A 24,093-nucleotide genomic window follows, 5' to 3' on the forward strand; every position below is an offset into this window, starting at 1 on the left:
TGGAATGAGATGGATAAGCTGTTAACGACAAAGACCTTTCACCATGCAATCTGAAGAATCTCTGGGATCTGATCAAACTGCATTAACTAGCATTCCTGTGAAACATTTTTGTTACCCACAGAGGAGCGAGCTTTTGGGTAAGGCCGAGTAGGCACTGGTTTAGAGCCACTAAGGTTTAGGGGGCATTGGTGCTCCCTAAACCCTGGCACATGGTAAAATTAATCATTCTAAAAAATTAAAATCTTTGCATCAGTGGGAGGGGAGATGCTATCAGTCAATGTGACCTAGGGGTACCACATATCTTTGAGTCCGCCCTGCCCATATGGTGGCAAAAATGTTCCACAGGAATGTTTAACCAGAGGGCATGCAGTGCAATAACAGTTATCTCCTGATTATTATTATTATTTTAGCCATATGGAGTCTGAGGAAGGAAGCCTGAGGCTTATGCTGCACCAGCCAAAAAAAAAATACCTGAGTTACACTGAGAGAGATTGACAGAAGTAGAATGGAATCGCCAATAAAGAGAAGAATGATGATATCCAGCTCAGGGTGTGCCAAGCCCATACTCACCAGATGTGAGCCCCTGGGGTTCAAGACTGAAGCACTGAGAAAGTTTTGTGCTCTTATGCCATTAGCATTAGCATTAGTAGAGGCATTTGATGCAAGAAAGCAAGCTTATGCAGCATCAGCCAAAAAAAAAAAAAAAAAAGTAACATAAATAAATAAAAATAACCACTTCCACTTCACCCCTCTGTTCGTTCGAAATACCTGTCCAGCTGAGCCTTAAACTTATTTAGGCTATCAACTTCCACGACAAGGGATGAAAGTCTGTTCCACCTACCAACCACCTGCTGGCTAAAGGCAAATTTCCGCACATCTATCCTACATCTGTCTTTCCTCAATTTGAATTTATGCCCTCTCAGGCGATTATTCTGAGCAAGAGGAAGAATCCCATCAGCATTGAGCATGCGCAAACCATTCAAGGCTTTGTACACCTCTATCAGATCACCTCGCTGGTGCCTAGTTTCCAGACACTGTAATTCGCAAAACTTAAGCCTTTCTTCGTAAGAGCACCCCTTTGTCCCATTCACCAATCTTGTTGCCCTTCTCTGTACTCGTTCCAGCAGCTCTACATCCTTCTTGAAATGAGGCCTCCAGGCCTGTATACAGTACTCTAGGTGTGGCCTGACCATTGCCTTATACAAGGGAATAATCACCTCCTTATCCCTGCTAGAAATATTCCTATATATCATTGACAATACACAATGAGCTACTCTTGCAACCCGTCTGCACTGCTCAGAGAACTTCATATCTGCCTGCACAACCACCCCCAGGTCCCTTTCATTCTCTACCACTGTCAGTGTAGTACCACAGAGTTGATATGTTGCTCTGGGGTTGCTGTTTCCCATATGTAGTACTTTACATTTGTCAATGTTAAACTTCATTTGCCACCTCGAAGCCCATCTGCTCAACCTTTCCAAATCCTGTTGCAGCAGCATAGTGTCAGTATCCTTGACAACCCGGCCAACCTTCGTATCGTCTGCAAACTTGGACATTAAGCTTGATATACCATCATCAATATCATTTATAAATACAGAAAACAATAAAGGACCCAATACTGAACCCTGAGGGACTCAACTAATAACATTAGTCCACGATGAGCAGTGTCCATTGATTACCACTCTCTGTCTTCTCCCCCTCAACCACCCCTTTATCCATAGCAGCAATTTGCCTCCAATGCCACACTGCTCCAATTTGTGCAGCAGTCTTCCATGTGCAACAGTATCAAAAGCCTTTCTAAGATCCAAGTATATAATATCAAAGTTATTCCCTGCATCCAGTTCTTTTGTGACTGCATCATAGTATCCAATCAAATTGGTCAGGCAAGACTTTCCCTTAACAAAACCATGCTGTGTCCTAGCTATAACTGAAGTTTTGTCTAGATGATCCTGCAGTGCTTCTTTAACCAGTGCCTCCATTAATTTTCCGGGAACAGAAGTTAAACTCACATGTCTATAATTACTTGTGTCAGCCTTTGATCCCCCTTTGTGAATTGGGGTCACATTTGCACATCTCCAGTCCATGGGTACCTCCCCTGAGTCCAAGGAAGCTCTCATAATTATGGCTAAGGGTTTGCTTACTTCCTTTGCTGCCTCCTTTAATAGAACTGGATAGATCCCATCCACCCCAGGTGCCTTTCTTGTGTTTATCTTCAACAATTTCTCCTCCACTTTGCTCTCAGTTATTACAAGATTCTCTAGCTTACTGCTAGAGTTGAATACACCCCTGGCATTCCCCTCGCTAAATAACTCCTCATGTGTGAATGTCGATGCAAAATATTCATTTAGTTTGTTAGCAACCTGAGCAGGGTCATCAACAGTTGACCCATCGATCTCAAGTGGACCAATCTGATTCATCCCCTTCCTTCTAGAGTTTACATAAGTAAAGAACTCTTTGCTGTTTTTCTTCGCATCCCTTGCCAAGGATCTCTCGTAATCTGCCTTCACCTGCCTAACCTCCTTTGTAACTTGGTTACAGATCAACTTGTATCTATCATAGGCGTCTGTGTCACGTGTTAATTTGTATGTATCTCATGCATTTTTCTTCTCTGCCATATGCCTCATTAGTTCATCTGACATCCATTTAGGCCTAAACCTTGAACAATATTTCTTAGTTGGTATGTAAAGCCTAGTAGCTTCCAAGATAAGTTCTTTGAATGCTTCCCATTTTGAATTTGCTGTTGGCAATATCATCAGTTGATCCCACTGTATAGAATTTAAATACTGTCTCAGTCCATTGTAGTCACCTTTACGAAAGCAATACCCCTTCCCTTTATCCCTAATGGTAGTTACCTCTTTGAGTAACTCCCACTTCAGCACACTGTGATCACTGCCACCTAGTGGTTCATTTATCTGCAGATTCTTAATGCATGAAGAATCACTACTGATAATCAAATCAAGAGTATTACTCCCTCTAGTTGCCTCCCGAACATGCTGATGTAGAAAACAATCATCCAATAAATCCACAAAAGCCTTGCTACTGTGTGAGTGACCAGCCCCCAAATTCCAGTCAATATCTGGGAAATTAAAATCCCCCATTATAAGACTCTCTGATTTACTGGCCCACTCTATTTCTCCGAACAGTTTCTTATTATACTCATCAGAGTCATTAGGCCTATAGCACACTCCTACTCTCAATTTTGATCTCCCAATGCTTATGTCACACCAAACTGACTCGACACTGCACTGTCCAGCGATGTCGACTGGCTTCACTTCCTTGGATTTTATGTGTTTTTTAACTAATAGCATAACCCCTCCTCCCTTCCTATCCTGTCTATCCTTTCTGTAGACATTGTACTCCCCAAATTCCAGTTCTGCATTCCTTATATCTGTGTGACACCACGTCTCTGAAATCCCCACAATATCTGCCTTTGATGTTTTGAGCAATACCTCAAATTCATCAAATTTATTTACTAAACTCTTAGCATTGGTGTACACGCAAGTATACATGCACCTGTTCTTTTTCTTAGCTACCCTAACACAACCCATGTGTTTACTTGTACCCCAATGATTCCCAGCAGTCTCTGAAATATCCTGCATCTTATTTTCCAGGCTGCGGCTCATTCCAATATAAGCAGTGCAAGAATCACTTTCACCTCTGCCAGTGGCTACTGTTAATCTATTAGTCCTTGTATCCCCCCAATCTAGCAGTTTTCCGACCCACCTAACACTGCCTCGATAGCATCAGCAAACATTCTTGCACCCTTTCTATTTAAGTGTATCCCATCCCTGTAGAAGCAGTCTCTCCTGTTAACAAGTACAGACCAGGCTGAAAAAAATTCTACCCCTTGAGCCCTGCACAATCTTTCCAGGGCCGAATTGATTGACAGGGCTCTCATCATATACTCCCTCCTATCTTGTCTGGGCAGAATTGCAGACACTTTCAATTTCAACCCTAATTCACGGCTTTTTTTCATCAGTGACCTGTACTTGTCAAGTAATTCCGCCGGTCTCCTACTCTTAATATCATTGGTGCCAACGTGTACAACTATATCACCTTTTGTGCCCTTAAAAGATGATATCCGCTCTACAACGTCATCAACTTTTGCCCCTGGAGACATACCCTGGTCCTGTTCCACCTATCCGTTTTACAAAGCATGTTTCCCGTTTCCCTGACAATAGAGTCACCAACAACTACTAGTAGCCGACCGGGCTAGCCGAGTGGGTAAAATACCTGCCCGGCAACCCAAAGGTCGCGGGTTCGATTCCCGCCTCGGGCTTGGATCAAAGTACTGCAAAAACCTTGGGAGGTGCAATATGGCCACAGAAGCCGATGCGCCAACAACTACCAAATCAAAAAAAAAAAAAAAAAAAACAACTACTAGTTCCTTTGGGACCAGCGCATTCTGCCTTGGGGGTTGCCGCTGTGTTGCGCGATGACCAAGTGCAAGCTCTGGCATTGGTGTGGGCAGCTGAGAGCTTGATGGGCCCCTCACTTGTAATCCTTCGAGGGCATCCACCCTGTCCTTCAAGCTCTCATATAGGCCCATAACAACGCTGAGTTGTTGCCTGATCTCCTTACACTCCTTGCATCGCACACATACAAAGACATCCCCCATGGCAGTATCATGTCCCATACTTGACTGCTCCGCAAACATCAAGCAAATAGTGCATCTTAAAAGGCTGTGATTCAGAGGACAACTGCCCCCCCTCAGTTCTCCCCTGGGCCACAGCATTCCCATTAGCTTGAGCCTTTTGCTTTGCTGCTCTGGTTTGAGTCATGATTTAGATTTACTTTCAATAAAATTTCAATTTCTGTACAAAATTAAATCCTAAACTTAGAATTATGATATCCAGCTCAGGGTGTGCCAAGCCCATACTCACCAGATGTGAGCCCCTGGGGTTCAAGACTGAAGCACTGAGAAAGTTTTGTGCTCTTATGCCATTTCATGCATAAAGGTGAAAATGGCGCATTAACCATCAAAGTTCATATGTGATTATGTTATCAAAAACAAGAAATCCACATATTAGATGAGTGGTGTCATTTTGTTACGTGGCAATGAGCAACAGCACATGGTTCACTATTGCAGCCATCCAGAAACTGTACTTGGAAGTGACATGATTGAATATAATATATATCCAATTAAATATGAATATTCAATGTGTCCAAACAGTTTGGACTATTACCTTGTAATGTGTTCTTTGGAAGACAGAAATATCTGGTAGGTTTACGTCACCGATAATAAAATAGTAGTAGTAGTAAAGGCATGTGATGCAAGATAGCAAGCTTATGTAGCATCAGCCAAAAACCATTTCACACATCCATTCCCTCTAAAAGTTTGTGCAGTTCCTCCTTGAATTTATTTATGCTATCAACTTCACAATGACAGATGGAAGTTTGTTCCAACAATCAACTATCCGCTGGCTAAAGGCAAATTTCTGTGCATCTATTCTACAACTATCTTTCCTTAATATAAATTTATGCCGCCTAAGGTTCGTAGTCTGAGAGGAGAAAGAATCCCATCAGCATTGAGCTTAGATGCTGCAATTCGCAAAATTTAAGCCTTTCTTGATAAGAGGAACCCTTCATTCCCCTCACCAATCTTGTTGCCCTTCTCTGTACTCACTCAAGCAACTCTACATCCTTCCTAAAATGAGGCCTCCAGACCTGCACACAGTACTCAAGGTGTGGACTGACCACTGCCTATACAAAGGGATAATCACCTCCTTTTCCCTACTAGCAAAATTCCTGTATATCATTGACAATACCACTTGACCTGCTCTGGAAGCCTGTCTGCACTGCTCAGAAAACTACATACCTGGCTGCACAATTACTCCCAGGTATTTTTCATTTTCTACCACCCTAAGTGTAGTACGACACAGTTGGTACATTTCTCTGAGGTTACTTCTACCCATATGCAGTATTTTGCATTTGTCAATGTTAAACTTCAGTTGCCACTTCTCAGCCCATCTGCCCAACTTTTCTAGATCCTGTTGCAGTAGCACACTGCCATTACTGCCATTAAAAACCCTGACAACCTTTGTATCATCTGCAAACTTCGACATTAAGCCTGCTATACCTTCATCAATATCATTGATAAATATGCAAAACAACAGTGGGCCCAACACCCTGTGGGACTCCACTAATAACATTAGTCCACAAAGAGCAGCATCCATTGATTACCACTCTCTGTCTTCTCCCACTCAACTACCCTTTTATCCATTGTAGCAACTTGCCATTAATACCATACTGCTCCAATTTGTACAGTAGTCTTCCACATGCAACAGTATCAAAAGATTTCCTGAAATCCAAGTATATGATGTCAAAATTATTATTTTTTTTTTTTGCATCCAGTTCCTTGGCCACTGCATCATAGTATCCAATCAATTTTGTCAGACGAGACTTTCCCTTAACAAACCCATGCTGTGTCTGAATTATTACTGCATTCTTGTCTAGATGATCCTGCAATGCTTCTTTAACCAGTGACTATTATTTTCCCAGGAGCAAAAGTTAAACTAACAGGTCTGTAATTACTTGTGTCACTCTGTGAATTGGGGATACATTTGCACATCTCCAGTCCATGGGGACTTTCTCTGAATCCAAGGATGCTCTCATAATCATGGCTAAAGGTTTGCTTACTTCCTTTGATGCCTCCCTTAATATAATTGGATATTTCCCATCCACCCCAGGTGCCTTTCTTATGTTTAGCTTCAAAATTTCTGCTCCACTTTACTCTCAGTTATTACAAAATCATTAAGCTCCCTCTTAGAATTTAATAAGCTTCTGTCCTCCACTTCCCTACAGAATTCCTCATATGTGAATCTATGCAGTCAGTTTGGAACTGAAGTGCTGTGAAGGCTCAATGCGAAAAGTAAAGGATTAAATCATGTGCTTCCCTTGCAAATATATGTGCCTACAAATTTGGCAAGGATTATATCTGCAATCGCCAGCACATGCATGGATTTTATTCAAGACCTCTGCTTTGTGTTCCAATGAATGGCCAACATTGTAGGGCTAGAAGAATATGGGCACTCGAATATCATAATTGGGCTGATCCTGTGCGGTTCATAGATGAGTCCAGGTATAGCCTACAGTTAAATATTCTCTAGGAACCCGAAACAACTCAGAACCTTTGAAGAGGAGGAGGGACAACTCTTTTATCTATAACTTTGTTTCTTGAAGCACTTTCTACTGTGTTAATGTGTATGCATTTTTAAATATTTCCAATTAAGTATTATTATTTCTAATAATAATAACAGCCGTTAAAACTTGTGTATATTCAGGGTATGCACCTGAAGGATTTCATTGAAAGGCACACCTGAGAGGGAAGAGTCAAGGGACCCAGACAGGCATAATTCCTTATAATCTTTAAAAACATTAAAATGGAATGCATATTTTCTGGCAAAGTTGCCCTCGAGGGTCCACTTAGACTTCTCCCGATCCACTTAGACTACTCCCGATCCCCGAGCTAGCCCTCATAACTGTCAACATAATGTCTAATTCTGGGCCCGGGTGCCTCCATAGCCAGGTGGGAAGGAGCAGCAGTGCGTAGCACACGCTTCTTGATTAGACCGGGGTTCGAGCCCATCACCACTAAATACGGAGGATGAGGAAAGGTCAAGGAATGACCACCGCATATTCCCAGAGAAATGTGGCCTTAGTTGCTAATGCTCCTAAAAAGGCCCAGCTACAATCAACAAGGTAGGCCCACGCAGAAAGACTACTCTTTCTGCAACTAATACCAGCAACTCATCGTGGTGAGTTGCTGGTATTAGTCTCATCTCAGTGATCCAGCAGACTTTCACATCATGAGGAATAGGATCCTGCCTGCACGAGATACTATGACACATGTTTCTTCCCTATGCTGGTGCAGTTGGGAGTTTATTCTGATGGATGGGAAATTCAACCACATAGGGTACACTGGTCAACAATATGTTGGAAGAAAAGGATATCACCCATGCAGATTAATCCTACTTCCCCGACCTGAATCACGTCTGGAATATGCTATGAAGATTTATTGCTTGTCAAAACCATCTAGTGACACTTAATGCCCTGAAAAAAACACTTACACAAGAGTCAAGACTGATTCCGCAACTGAGCGACACTTCCATTTTCTTTTCATTGCAGATGTGAAGCAGGGATAAGGAGGTGATTATTCCCTTATATAAGGCAATGGTCAGGCCACACCTTCAGTACTGTATACAGGTCTGGAGGCCTCATTTCAAGAAGGATGTAGAGCTGCTGGAATGAGTACAGAGAAGGGCAACAAGATTAACGAATGGAACAAAGGGTTGCGCTTAAGAAGAAAGGCTGAAGTTTTGCAAATTACAGTGTCTGGAGACTAGGCACCGGCGAGGTGATCTCATAGAGGTGTATAAAGCCTTGAATGGTTTGAGCATGCTCAATGCCGATGGGATTCTTCCTCTTGCTCAGAATAATCACCTGAGAGGGCATAAATTCAGATTGAGGAAAGACAGATGTAGGATAGATGTGCGGAAATTTGCCTTTAGTCAGCGGTTGGTTGGTGGAACAGACTTCCATCCCTTGTTGTGGAAGTTGATAGCCTAAATAAATTTAAGGCTCAGCTGGACAGGTATTTCGAACAAACGGAGGGGTGAAATGGAAGTTTTTTTTTTTTTTTTTTGGCTGATGCTGCATAAGCTTGCTTTCTTGTATCATATGCCTATGCTAATGCCCAGCAGTTTCTGGGGATTATACACTGTAAGTAATCCCTAACAGTGACAAAATAGTACCTTAGCACCTATGATGTTTTACGTGTCCTCTGTGACAGTATGGTAGTTTTGCTACTTGTTTGAGAGGTGAGTACCTTACTCATTTGAAAGATCTGCGTTCTATTCCATCTATGACTAACTTTGTAAAGTTCTCTTCAATGATGACTGTAGTTAGCCGATGGTCTGTGCGGGTAGCACAGTGATATCATCACCGTCCTTCCCACACCAGGTGGAAAAGGCCCAGGTTCAAATCCCGTCGATGACATAAGGAACTTTAACGGGATTTATTCACTCCATGGCTGAGTTAGTTGCTGGTATAGATAGCAAGGTTTTTTCTTCCAGCAAAATAGGAAAATCGACCAGAGAACATGCACAATTTACAGGCACAAATACAGGTATATGTAAGAAATTACCAGGTGACCCTAATATAATAATTTGAATTTGTAGTTAGCTGATGTCTGCGCAGGTAGCACAGTGGCATTGTCACTCTCCTCCCCACACTGGGTGGAAAAGGCCCAGGTTTGAATCCCGTCAATGCCATGAGGAATTTTAATGGACTTTTTTCACTCTGTGGCTGAGAAAGACAGTCTCAGGTGTAGATAGCGAGGTTCCCCCCCCCCAGAAACTGGGCCAGCAAAGAGGAAAATACACATGGATACATTAAGAAATTACCGGGTGACCCTAATATAATATTTTTTTTTATTTGTAGTTAGCCGATTTCAGAGGGAGGAAATAAGAGTTTTCCCTGTCAGTTATTCCAGGTTTCTCAGCCCTCACAATATTCAGGTCAGTCCATCGTCGATACAAAGACAATACACAAGGGCACAATATGATCTAAGTTGCTGATGCGCCTAAAACTCAACTGCAACAATTTCTGTCGTGTCATATTCCCATGTAGGGCTACACAGGCTATACCCCCCCCCACCACTCCCATGATCAAAATAATGTGTTTTTTACTGCTACTACACAATGATTCAAGCTTAATGATTCCTGGGAACAATGGTTTATCCCTCTCCTTTAGCAAATTCTAAAACTGCTCCTACATGTTCCAACGAAGCCACAATTAACGTTTTGACCAGTGGGACCAAGCAATCGCAAATTCACATTAAGGGGTGAAAGTTATAGGTAGTTTTCTTTTAGCTAGCAATTGCTAATTACTAAATATTTGTCTCCATGAACCTTGAGGCTGCCAACCTAGTGAAAATTTAAAGGGTCAGGTGGAATGGTCCCCATATGAGAAGAAAAATATATTTTTTTTGTGCTGATACAGTTAAAGCGTGGACTTCCCTTATACCATGTAACTCATACTAATACTATTTTAGGATAAAATAGTTTTTCGTATAAGTAATTGTTTAAGATAATGGTTGCTCGAGTGATAACTCATACACTCCAAATGTAATGTGCACAAATAAATGGGCACGTGTTTTCTGATCGGTTTGCCTATTTTGTTATACGGATAGCGTTTCTGGAGATTACAACTATGTGCTATCTGTATGGGTTTTTTTCCTGACATTGATAATGAAGATCAATTATGATATGAGAGATGATTTTGGTGATGATTAAGCCAAATGATTAACAAATCGCTTTTTTTTGTTGCTATCTAATTTTTGCACAAGGAGGCCTAGACTTTTGATGCAATGTGTATACACCAAGTAATAAATATTGTACAATAAATTGGGCAGATCTATCAAGAATAGGAAGAAGCATCATTTTTCTTTAAAATTTTCGTTGAAATTTAATGACTGGTACCCCCTTCCAAAATGGCAGTGACTGACATGCCTAACCCACTATGGTTAGTGTTAGTTAGGGTTTTTATTATTATTATTAGCCATATGGTGCAAGGAAGCCTGAGGCTTATGCTGCACCAGCCAAAAAAAAAAAAAAAAAAAAATTTCCCTATTACCCTGAGAGAGAGAAGTAGAAAGGAATCACCAAGAAAGAGAAGAATGATGATATCAAGCTCAGGACCCTGGGTGTGCCAAGCCCATACTCACCAGATGTGAGCCCCTGGGGGTATTTCCCCCAACCCTCTTGCTGCTGCTTTAAAATCGGGAACTCCTTTTCCTATTTTAAAACAGCGGGAGGGCAGGGATAAACACCCTATTTTAAAGCAGCTGAGCACACCATGGATTTGGGTCATGCTTGTGGATGTTAGACTTAGTTGATCATATTTAGGCCTAATAAAATGAAGACTTTTTAGAGAATATACAATTCAATTAACTAATAAGTATCATAGGAACACAAATTCCTGATTTTAAAACAGCGGCAAGGGGGAAGATAAACACCCAACCATAGCAGGTTAGGCATGTCAATCAGTGCCATTTTGGAAGGGGGTACCCGTCACTAAATTTTAACAATTTCGGGATATCAACCTTAAAAAATCGAGACAACCAAAAAAATTGGGATTTTTTCAGTGGTACATCAGATTACAAAATATCTTGTGATGTTAACGTGTGTAATTGTCCCTTCTTGGTTATTATACATGTATAAGTATATCTTGACATATTAATTTTTAAAATATGTAGGTTGAATAAATTAAATATACATAGGTGGGTAAGTAAAATGTTTATTCATTATTAGGTCAAGATCAAACAATCAACAGAACATAGTCTATTATTTTTTAATATAAATAATCATTAGTCTAAAACTAGACTGATATAATTCCAGGAATCTAAGTCAAATAAACATCGAAGGTATAACTGGAAATTTATTTTATTTAAACTTTCTATACACATTCACGTTGTGCTAGTTAATGAATTTGAGTACGATTCATTATTATACTGTATTTTATATTATTTATTTTACGTTATGTGATAAATCGGGACAAATGGCGTCCCGCCTAGGGTTCTTTCAGGACACCTAGATAGAGAGCCGAAAATCGGGATGTCCCGCAAAATTCGGGGCGGTTTGTCACCCTGCTAAGCACTCCCCCCCCCTCCTCAACGACACAAAACAATCGCCGACCGGGCTAGCCGAGTGGGTCAAGTACCTGCCCGGCAACCCAAAGGTCGCGGGTTCGATTCCCGCCTCGGGCTTGGATCAAAGTACTGCAAAAACCTTGGGAGGTGCAATATGGCCACAGAAGCCGATGCGCCAACAACTACCAAATCAAAAAAAAAAAAAAAAAAAAACAATCAGAAAGAAAACGCCTCCAGAATAATCATCCAATCACAGAACTGGACCGTTAATCAGAGCACTGAGTGGGATGTGCCTTGTCCTGTCAATCACTTCTTTCCTCGCCATGTTGGACAGGGTACCCTAATCTGGACTTCAGCCAAAAAACAGGAGGTGGGGAAGTACGTTTTTATACGAAAAAGATTGTTTTAAAAATAATAAACTTTGAAAAGTTTGATTTACTAATTAAGATATTTAGTGCATAAAATTAATAAATAAAATTGCGTAATTATTTAAAAAATTTGTGAAAATTAAATAAAAGCACAAACGAAAAAAAAATATATAAAGCCATGGAATGAAACGGCAAGACCAGTCAAATCAAAAAATACCATAATAAAATTGTCATCTCAACCATGCCAAAGTTAGCAAAAACCGACCTTTTGCTTATGTATGTTTATAGTTATCATTCAGTTATTTAAGTCAAACTATTACTAACTCACCATCTTCAAAAAATACAGGATGAAAACCTGTTTATATACTAGTTCGTAAAACAGTAAACCTTAAAACTGTAAAATCCCTTAGCCACCTTCTGGCTGTATCAAAAAAATAGTTAGTTTTTGTATAAATATTGTTTTAAATATAAAGTTATGAATACCACAGTCAGATTTGTGATGAATACAGCCTTTATACAGTGGAAGTTACCATAGCTGTTTTCACTGCAGGAATTTTATTTATTATTTTTTTTAATAAAAAAAAAAAAAAAAGAGAGAGAGAGAGAAAGAAGTACTTAATACCATGCGTGGGCCGATGGCAGAGAAGACAAGACCAGTGAAGTTTTATTAGTTTGGATTGGACAGTGAATGGATGGTGACTGAAATTCGCTTTAGTAATTCCATATTGTAGAGAGAAAAAATTTTCCTATTATTATTATTAGCCACGAGCTGCTGCTGCACCATCCAAAAAAAAAAAAAAAATTTTCAGAGTTACCCTGAGAGAGAGAGTAGGAAGTAGAAGAGAATCACCAAGAAAGAGAAGAATGATGATATCCAGCTCAGGACCCTGGGTATGACAAGCACATACTCACAGATGTGAACCACTGGGGTTAAATATTGTTTCTCGTTGTTTTAAAATTTTAATTGGCTACAAAATTTAGAAATATTCATTTTTAATATTTTTTTTTATTTTCGATTTTTGCTCTTTTCGTACGTCATACGCACCGAGTGGCCGCTTAATGAGATACACCTAGCTTTTTTTTTTTTAATAATATTAAAATAGAGCGCTATTTCAATACGTGTTCGTACCATACGATATAATTGATTGATTTAGTACCTACAGAACGTGGTCCGAGGAGGGGAAACCCACGAACGCCGGCGAAGTGTTGGACGACTACGACTCATCGATGGTCGAGGTGAGCGAAAGCCCTCCTGGATGGTACGTGGCCATAGAAGGTCGACTGTGGCGCAACTCGCCGATAATTGGAATGCTGGTGACGGAAATAATGAGTCACAACACACAGTACATCGAACCCTACTGAAAATTGGGTTATGTAGCCGCAGGCCGCTCCGAGTGCCCATACTGACCAAGGCTCACAGGTGGCAGCGCCTACAATGGGCACACGAGCATCGAAACTGGACCTTGGCCAATTGGGAGAAGGTCGTCTGGTCCGATGAATCACGTTTCCTGTTGCACCATACTGACGGCCGGGTACGTGTGCGTGTTTACCTGGGGAAATGATGGCACCTGGATGCACCACGGGACGAAAACAAGCTGGTGGCGGCGGTGTCATGCTTTGGGGATGTTCTGCTGGGATACCCTGGGTCCAGTCATCCATGTGCCAGACACACTGATGTCTTCCACCCACATATATGTATATATATTTATTATTATTATTTTATTATTTTTTATTTATTTATTTTAGGTCCTAGACACTGAAATCTCAGGAAAGTAAGTGACAGGACCTGTCAGAGTAAAATAGCCTCACTGGGTACGTCAGGTGCCAGTAGGGGCCTAGCGGATAATAGGCCGGATGAACAAAGGGCACAACACACCACATAGCACATGAACCATACATTTTTTAAAAAAAAATCTCAGGGTTTCCCGAAACAGAAAATACGCGGAGATGGGGGAAACTCCAGGAGCCGTTAGACCCTCAACACACCTTACCCAACCAATTAGCCAAAGGAAGGACAGTTACCTGCGCCAGTTTCACCACTGACCCAGCAAATAATAGAAACACTGAAAAGAAGAGACTTAATGAACATCTAACAGACACCTGGCAAGAAAGATGGCAGACCTCAACTAATGGCGCTGTCACTAAAAGATTCCTACTAGATGTCAGGGCCTTTTAACTCCTCACACCTGGCTGGTTTTCATCGGGATTCTATGCTACCGACCTCCTCACTGGATATGGCTCCTTCCAGAAAAAACTACATGACTTCGGAATTTCAGACTCACCCCGCTGCCACTGTGAAAAGGATAAGACTTGGGCGCACCTTTCCCACAGCTGTGAAATCTACGAGGACTTCCAGAGGATCCTAATAACGAAACTACACTTCAACTATCAAAACCAAGAACACCTCACCCTAAAGAATGAAGAAATTTACCGAGCCCTGACTCAATTTGCAATGGACCTATTTATCTGGCAGAAAGCCCTACCACCATCATAGTATCCGAATCAATAGGTCAAAACAACCATGGCTGCCAATTGTTGCTGCGCATCGCCGAGCCATGGATGCTAACGCCTTGACCTAACTTACACAAGACTTGACCAACAAACCGTCCAGAGTACAGAACTCAACTTGATCTCTCACATCTCGTGTAGTCAACTGGTCTCCCCACTTGTTTGTGACAATACTAGCGGTGCAATCAAAGACAGGGTCCTCACATACATTGACAAATTCCTCATCATTGACTCCTGAACCAACTTCTCCCCACCGGATGTGACACATCTCATCAAGAAGAGACCTAACATCGATCCCTGGACTTGACAATCCTACCTTGGAGTCCCGGTTTTGACCTCCTCACTATTCGCTACCATGGAATACTGGACCAGCCTTCAGTCTGGATGCGACAGACTCCAAATGGAGTCCCAATGACGACACCTGGACTAGACCTTCCCATCCACCAGCACTCGCGCTGCTGGCTTTCCACCAAGTTGTCAGCTCCTACTGACTGGCTATGCTAGCCGTACCTACCCTGCAAAAATCTAAATACATCAAAATAATTTTGATGTATTTAGATTTTTTTGGCCTATTTGGCCCTAGAAAAAAGTTATCAGCGAGCAAACCTACGCTCTGTTAAAATTACTACCGTTGCTCAAGAAACAGCGATCATCTCATTCCTAAATCTGGTCCTAGCCACTGAAATCCCAGGAAAGTAGGTGGTAGGACCCGCCAGAGTACTCTAGCATCAGTGGTACACCCAGTCAGCCTTCCCGTGGCACGGTGTGGTAACTTCGGGTCCCACTAGAGACTTGGCGGCTAATAGACTGGAGGAACAAAGGGCACAACACAATATACAGCACATTTCCCCCACACACCTTCAAATCTCTGTCCCGATACAATGTACACCCGCGGAGATGGGAGAAATTCCAGGAGCCGTTAGACACTAACATATCTTACACCTTACCTAACCATCAAGCAGAGATGGGGGAAATCCCCGGTGCCACTTGACCCCGAACACACACTTTACACTTAAACATCATTGCTGACCAGGTATACCCTTTCATGGCAACGGTCTTCCCCTCTGGCGGTGCCGTCTTTCAGCAGGATAATGCACCATGCCACACCACCGAGATTGTTCGAGACTGGTTCGCAGAACATGAGGAAGACTTCCAGGTATTGCCCTGGCCTCCAAATTCCCCAGACGTCAATCCCATCGACCATCTGTGGTTTGTGTTGGAACAGCAACTCTGATCTGCGGCCTCTCACCCACAGACCTTACAGAAGTTATAGCATCTGCTGGTTACGTGTTGGTACCAGATACCAAAAGACACCTTTAGAAATCTTGTAGCGTCCATGCCTCTCCGGGTATGAGCTGTTTTGGCTGCATGTGGAGGACCAACATCATATTAGGTAGGTGGTCATAATGTTTTGGTTCATCGGTGTATGCATACAATTCAGTGCGAGGTTGGGCAAGACGAAAGATTTTAGTAACTGAATATGGTACGGCAGTCGTCACCAGAAGTCGTACAAGAAAATCCCAGCAGGGATTTTCATGTACGACTTTCTGGTGCATTCAGATTGGTCCAATAAGCAAATAACGTCCAGTCAACGGCGATGCTGTGGTCAAAAAATGCGAGAGACCAACGGGACGGACGCTGATAAGCCTTGAAGGATAATAGAAAGGCTGCAGTCAGTCAAATAAAAACCCAGTACAGTAACAACAAGGTAATCAGAAAAGCATTTCAGGATGCACAACCAGCCGTACCTTATCACGGATGGGGTGTTGCAGCCAACGACCAAACTTCTTGTCACTTCCACTCTTGTCAGTAAAGACAAGAAGGTACAGTTTGGTGCGTTTGGAAACACCAACACTGGCGGATTGGAAAAAGCTGGGTGGTGTGATGAATCCTGGTTCTTGCTGTTTCACGCTGATGGGAAGACCAGAATCTAGAGAAAACAGCATGAGTCCATCGAGCAGTCCTACCAAGTATCAGCAGTGCAGGTTGGTGATAGATCTGTAATGGTATTAGGGCCTTTTCGTGGTGCATTTTGGCTCTCCCATACCGAGGCTAGGTCAGTCTCGCTTTTTTTGTGATTATTGAAATAAGTGAATGAAATAAATAACTCATGAGGCCATTTTGCAATAGGTAGTCAGATTTCAATATGAATGAGCGTATTCATATTGAGATCTGACTCTGATGGCATTGGATTAGTCCAGTGTTGAATTCAAGGGGGTGACCGGGGGTCTCACCAGGGGTGAAACCCCCGGTCACATTCAAAGCCCTCAGACGTTGAAATTATCGCCTCATATTATTATTATTATTATTATTATTAGCCGTATGGTGCAAGGAAGCCCGAGGCTTATGCTGCACCAGCCACAAAAAAAAAAAAAAAAAAAAAAAAAAAAATTCTGAATTACCCCCGAAAGAGAGAGAGAGAGAGAGAGAGAGAGAGAGAGAGAGAAGTAGAAGGGAATCACCAAGAAAAAGAATAATGATGATATCCAGGTTTTTTTTTTTTTTTTTAATTTTAATGGAAATTTTCTTCTTACTGCGCAGTTCAGGGACCATATTATCAGTTTACACAATGTTGTAATTATAAAACACGAATTCAATAAATTTATGTCAAATAAACTCAACACAAAAATTCACACCAACAAGTATGGTAATCGTTAGGTGGTACATAGCGAAAAAAAACCCTTCAAATTCAAAAGACATGAAAATTTCAAAATAATAAATTGGACAATATTTCTAGCTGCAAAAATTGTAACTAAAAGTCACTATTTCATTTTTTTTTTCTCCATTTTCGTTTTATGGTGTTTAGGTTCCCTTTATTTTCGCACAAGCCATCTCTTGATAGTGTTTCAAACACTATCAAACGGTTTACTTGCGATTAATTCTTTGTTTGTATATCGCGAAGAAGACAACGACTGGATTGCAAGCCGTGAATAGGTTCGCCAGAGACGGATGATATTGTAATTAGAGTGTCCCGTGGCTTTCAGGAGGAGGGCTAAAACGATGTTTAGGCAGAGAGCAGTCTACTACAGCCACTATTTCAATCGTCGGCAGTTTCACTTCATGGTTTTCACATTCCTTTTATTTTATTTATTTTTTTTTTTTTTTTCACAGCAAAGGTCTACTTGTGTTGTGACTAATTCTTCCTTTGTATACCGTAAACAAAACGGTTTGGTCGCAGCCTATAAACAATACATTTTATAATGTTTTTATTGTATATGTATCTGTACTGTAATATTTCAAAATTGCATGAGGATAAGCTTAGAAGGCCCTAGTGAGTTATCGGAAAAATTAATAAATAAAGTGATCGATACATATGCAAAGAAAAATAAGATTTTTATTATACTTGCATGTTTGATTATAATTTGTATGATTTTTTTGCGAATTTTAATCGGTGATTTTCATATTATTAAACTATGATTATTGTCAGTAATGTGGTTTTTGTGAACTGCCTTAGTATTTCCTTTTGTTTCTTATTTTGTTTTCTCGTGTTCTTTTACTATAACATTCATAAATATACAGATTGGTTTGTAACATATACATATAACCCCAGGAGCTGACATCTGGTGAGTACGGGCTTGGCACACCCAGGGTTCTGAGCTGTATATCATCATTCTTCTCTTTTTGGGCGATTCCCTCTACTTTTGACTCTCTCTCTCTCTCTCTCTCTCTCTTTCTCTCAGGGTAACTCGGGAATTTATTATTTTATTTTATTTTTTTTTTTTGGCTGGTGTAAAATAAGCCTCAAGCTTCCTTGCACCATGTAGCTAATAATAATATTATTATTAAATAATAATAAAAAATATACACATATAAACCCCAGTGGCTCACATCTGGTGAGTATGGGCTTGGCACACCCAGGGTCCTGAGCTGGATATCATCATTCTTCTCTTTCTTGCTGACTCCTTTATTTCTGACTCTCTCTCTCTCTCAGGGTAACTTGGGAATTTTTTTTGGCTAGTGTAGCATAAGCCTCGGGCTTCCTTGCACCGTATGGCTGATAATAATAATAAAATAATAATAATAAACCCCCGAAGTTTACATCCCCCGGTGAAAAAACCCTGGATTCAACATTGGTTTAGCTTATGCTCAACTTTCGGACATATGCAAAACCAACGCCACCTAGATAACATACTGCTAGGCAGTTGCTGTCAGCCAGCGACTGAACATTATCAAGACTTTGCCAATGAAAAGCAAGTTGTAGTAAGCTGAGTGTCACGTGTCTTGTATTTGATTGGTTATCTTTGCCCGAATGAAAAACGGAAGAATTCATTCGATTGTTTCTCCAACAATCTCATTTGTGGAGAGTTTGAAACAATCGAATAACTCGATAGTTTCATTCGATAACTTCATTCGATTGTGTCTATCAAATATGTATGTGCGTGCGTGCGAGTTAGCGTGCATACATATTTGGGTTGGATGTGTGTTGAGGAGGGAATGTCTTAGAATGTTACTGACGTTGACTCGACAATTACATAAATATTACAATTAAAATAATAACACTTGAGAGATGTTAAATATAGTTGGATTTTATATCAGTTTCGAAGCACTTCTGTACAAGAGTTCTGTTTTGTTATTTAAATCCGAATACTTTAAATATTTATTGAAATTATGATTTGTGGTTAGTTAACATATGCACTGATCAACATTCAGTCTTTATAGTCTTTTTTTTTTTTTTTTTTTCGTGTAAAACATGCCGCTTGTTATCGGGACGAAAGAGGTTGATTGGACCGAAAATGATAATGGTGTGACTGTCATTGTACCTCTTAAACGGGTGACGAAAAAGAATGTTTCAATATTTTGTTCTACCAGCTACCTGAAGGTAATGGTAAATCATTATTCTTTATTCTCTTTTATTTACTTGCTATTTCATTCTAAAGTATAAATACACTTACATTATATTACTAAGATAAAAATGAAGTAAAGAAATGCTTGATAACGTTTTGCTTTTAAAGAAACATAGATTAATCATTCTTTAGCAGCCTCATAAGAAATATAAAAAATCAAGGACATTTTGAGAGTTAGTATCGACCCCTGTGAAAAACAGCGTCTGGGTCTTACTGCTCCAGTTCCTCTTCTATATAGTGTGCGGCATGCTTTGGAATCCCCCCCCCCGCTTCCAATTACATGGCTCAGCCACGTACAGCGAATCCGCCTGCCCAATCCTCTCCCCATTCGCGTCCCTGAAACAAATTATGATAAAATTTGTTAACTTCACAGTGGATGTTTAGTTATCAAAATATTTGTTTTAGGCTCAGAATTTTCAGTTGCTAACTGGATATCCTGTTGCAAATATCCTTTATAATGGGGCAATAGTAAATAATACGAATAAGAATATAATGCCGTACAGCACACCTTTATTCGTTTTCTAAATGAGTCATCAAAAATAATTCAAATAAATAAAATTTCTTACCAGTCATAATTCAGATTCATTTATTGTGTAAGAAGGGAATTGTATATTGAGCACAAACAGACAAAAATTAATTCATTATGTTTTCCCCTCTACCATTAAAACAATTATAATCTTGACTATTTTTGACATCTTTGGAAAAGCTCCTTCATGATTCTTCCATTATATTAGAAGATATTCTTGAAGAAGATATATGTGTGTTAGTAGTTCCAGGAGTAGAGTGGCTATAGCCTCTTCATGATCAAAATAATGCAGATTTTTTTTTTACTGCTGCATGATGATTAAAGCTTAATGATTTCCCAGAACACTTTTTTTTTAGCCCTCCCTTTAGAAAATCCTGCAACTACCAATGTGTATGCAGTAATTACATTTTTTTTATGAAAACCCCAAAAGTATCAAAACCTATAGTACTTAGTACCGTGCATGGGTTGAAGGAGAAGTATGGGGAGAGGGGGATGCCGGAAACTTTGCTCTAGAGACAAAACATGGGTTTCACCACTTCAAGCCTCCAATAAGCAAAGTGGTGGTATTTCACCGGTTGATGAAAGTCAGCATGATGAAAAAAAGCTGTGAAGAAAGATGTAACAGGTCATTGCTTCTTTAATCATGAAATTGATAATATTCTGAATTATGTTTATTAAAGATTTTATTTTATTTCCTTATTTCATAGTTATGCTATATTTTAAGTAATGTATTCTGTTTTTTCCTTTCCTTGAAATTTCATTTTTAATTTATTTGTAATTTTATGATTCATAAAGTGAGTTCTGTTATAATTAAATATGATTACTTTCATCAGGCAAGTCATCCACCCCACATCTGGGAAGCATTTCTAAAATCGCCTATTGATGCACAACAGAGTATTGCAAGAATTGAGGAAAATCAAATTACTTTTCACTTGATAAAGAAAGAGAAAGGAATCTGGGGTGATCTTTATAGTTCATATAGTGGTCAGTATTATTCTTTTGTTGTTTGAGTTTAAACCTTTCTGATTTTATTTAATAACTTATTGCAGCTAGTAACAGTAGGTAACATCAGTTTTTAGATAAATACCACCAGGATGTCAGATTTTAGTTGTTAAATATAGGGCCAGTCTTAGAATTCATGGGATCTGGGTGCAAGAATTAATGTTGGGAAAAAGAACACCAAGGAGGAGGTGTTCTTGCCTGGATTGAGGCCTCACTCCTTTTTGTTAGGATTTTATGCATTTTTAGTTCACAACCTGCTGCACTCCCCTCTCCCCTCAAGGACTGGCCCTATTTCAATACTTCACAAAAGGTTGTCACCACTCTTTAAATTACTAACATATCAAAAAATTATTTTCATTTTGCTGTGTATCAAAAACTTTTGTCACCTACTATTATTATCTGGTGCAATTTATTTTAAAAAAATCAGAAATGCTTATGAATTGCTGTGCTTTTCTTTTCATTTAGCCACTTTTCATCAAAGTCACGTTCATAGTTCTATAATGCTTGAGAAGGAGCTATATGGTTATATAACATTTTCAACTCAATCACATAAGTAACAACCTCCTGAAGTTTAGCTGTCATTTTGAAAAACAGTCTGAATATTTGATATCTGTACTGAATAGCTTAACAATCTGAGGCAAATGATGCAAGAAAGCAAGCTTATACAGTATCAGTCAAAAAAAAAAAAAAAAAAAACACTTCCCATTTTGCCTATTCATTCCCTCCAATAGTTTGTCTAGTTCTTCCTTGAATTTAAGTTATCAACTTCTACAACAACAGGTGGAAGTTTGTTCCAGTAATCAACCACCCATTGGCTAAAGGCAAACTTCTGCAACCATCCTTTCTCAATTTGAATTTGTGTCCTCTCGTGTGTAGTCTGAGATAGAGAAAGAATCCCATCAGCACTGAGCTTGCTCAATCCATTCAAAGCCTTAAACACTTCAGTCACATCACCTGCAGGTGTCTATTCTCCAGATGCTGCAATTTGCAGAACTGAAGTCTTTCTTGGTAAGAGAAAGACTTCAGTTCTACTTGTTCCTCTCACCAATTTCACCTTTGTTTCCCTCACCAATCTCATTGCCGTTCTCTCTACTCATTCCAGAAGCTCTACATCCTTCTTAAAATGAGGCCTCCAGACTTGTGTGCAGTACTCAAGATATGGCCTGACCATTGCCTTATACAATAGGATTGCCTCCTTATCTCTGCTAGCAGAATTCCTGTATATCATTAACATGAGCTGCCCTGGCAGCCTATCTGCATTGCTTAGAGAACATCATATCTGACTACACAGTAACCCCAGGTCTTTTTAATTTTCCACTACCTGAGTGTAGTGCCACACAGTTGGTGCATTACTTTGGAGTTACTACTATCCATATTCAGTACTTGGAATTTAATGTATTAAACTTCAATTAATCTCTTATGTTTAACTTAAACATTTCTCTTCCACTGTCCTCTCAGTTATTACAAAATCATTTAGCTGTCTGTTAGATTTTGATGAACTTCTGGCATCCCTTTCCCTAATGAATTCCTCATGTGTGAATGAAGATGCAAAATACTCATTCAGTTTGTCAGCAACCAGAACAGGATCATCATCAGTGGAACCATTGATATCAAGTAGACCAATTGGATTCATCCCTTTCCATCTAGTGTTTATATAAATAAAGACGTCTTTGCTGTTTATGTCTGCATCCTTCGCCAAAGATTTCTTGTAATCTGCCTTCACTTGCCTAACCTCCTTTGTGACTTGATTACTGACTAGTTTATATCTACCATAGGCTTCTGTTTTATCCAATAATTTATGTGTTCCATGTACTTTTCTTCTCTGCCACAAGTTTCATCAGTTCATCTGACATCCATTTAGGCATATACATCGAACAGTATTTCTTAGTTAGTATGAAAAGCTTAGTAGCTTATGTGATTAATTCCTTGAATGCTTCCCATTTAGAATTTTTGCGATGGTAACATCATCAGTTGGTCCCACTGTATAGAATTTAAAAACTCTCAGAGACCACTGTAGTCACATTTATGAAAGCAATACCATTCCCTTTACTCGTGATGGTAGTTACATCTTTAAGTAAATCCAAAGTCAATACACTGTGATCACTGCAACCTAGTGTTTCTTTATCTGCAGGGCACCTCCGTAGCCAGGTGGGCAGGAGTGGCAGTGCGTAGCACACGCTTCTTGATTAGACCGGGGTTCGAGCCCATGACCACCAAATACGGAAGATGCAGAAAGGTCAGGGAGTGACCACCGCATATCCCCGGAGAAATATGGCTTTAGTTGTTAATGCTCCTAAAAACCAACATAACAATAACAATTTATCTGCAGATTCTTAATGCATGAATAATCACTGCCGATAACCAGATCAAGAGTATTACCCTCTCTGGTTGCCTCTTGAATGTGCTGCTTCAGAAAACAATCATCCAATAAATCCACAACAGTCTTGCTACTGTGCGAGTGACCAACCCACAAGTTCAAGTCAATATCCGGGAGGTAAAAATTCCCCCATTATAACACAATCTGATTTACTGGCCCATTCTATTTCACTGTACAATTATTCATTGTACTCATCAGAGTCATTATGCCTATAACTCACTCCTACTCTCAGTTTTGCTTTTCTAGTACATATATCATACCAAACTGACTCACCATTGCACTGGTTACCCATGTCAACTGTATGCACTGCCTTATGTTATATATGCTTCTTAACTAATGACACTAAGAAAATGCATCCAAATTGTGCTATTTTGAGTCAGTTTGGTGTGACATAAGCACTGGGAAAGCAAAAATGAGAGAAGGAGTGTGTTACAGGCCTAATGACTCTAATGAGTACAACAAACAATTGTACAGAGAAATAGAATGGGCCAGTAAATCAGATTGTGTTATAATGGTGGATTTTAACTTCCCAGATATTGACTGGAACTTGTGGGTTGGTCACTCGCACAGTAGCAAGACTTTTGTGGATTTATTGGTTGATTGTTTTGTTGTTGCTGTTTGTAGTTTTGTGGCACAAAAGCTGCTTCGGCTATATTGCGCCATGATTGTTTTCTGCAGCAGCATGTTGGAGAGGCAACTAGAGAGGGATAATGCCCTTGATCTGGTTATCACCAGTGATTATTCGTGTATAGATAATTTGCAGATAAAGGAACCACTAGGTGGCAGTGATCACAGTGTACTGATGCGGGAGTTACTTA

General features: G+C 40.0%; 1 protein-coding gene across 1 annotated transcript in view; it reads left to right on the forward strand.

Annotated features, from left to right (window-relative positions):
* Window positions 1-19,216: 19,216 nt before the first annotated feature.
* LOC150082868 (dynein axonemal assembly factor 4-like) overlaps window positions 19,217-24,093 on the forward strand; it is a 45,109-nt gene continuing 40,232 nt past the window's right edge. Inside the window, exons 1-2 of the mRNA XM_090378304.1 lie at window positions 19,217-19,345; window positions 20,730-20,880. Coding sequence (XP_090234430.1) covers window positions 19,217-19,345; window positions 20,730-20,880 — 280 coding nt within the window. The remainder of the gene's footprint in view (window positions 19,346-20,729; window positions 20,881-24,093) is intronic.

Source organism: Mastigoproctus giganteus, chromosome 7 (assembly GCF_048544385.1).
Source record: "Mastigoproctus giganteus isolate SK-2022 chromosome 7, ASM4854438v1, whole genome shotgun sequence".
Classification (NCBI taxonomy): domain Eukaryota; kingdom Metazoa; phylum Arthropoda; class Arachnida; order Uropygi; family Thelyphonidae; genus Mastigoproctus; species Mastigoproctus giganteus.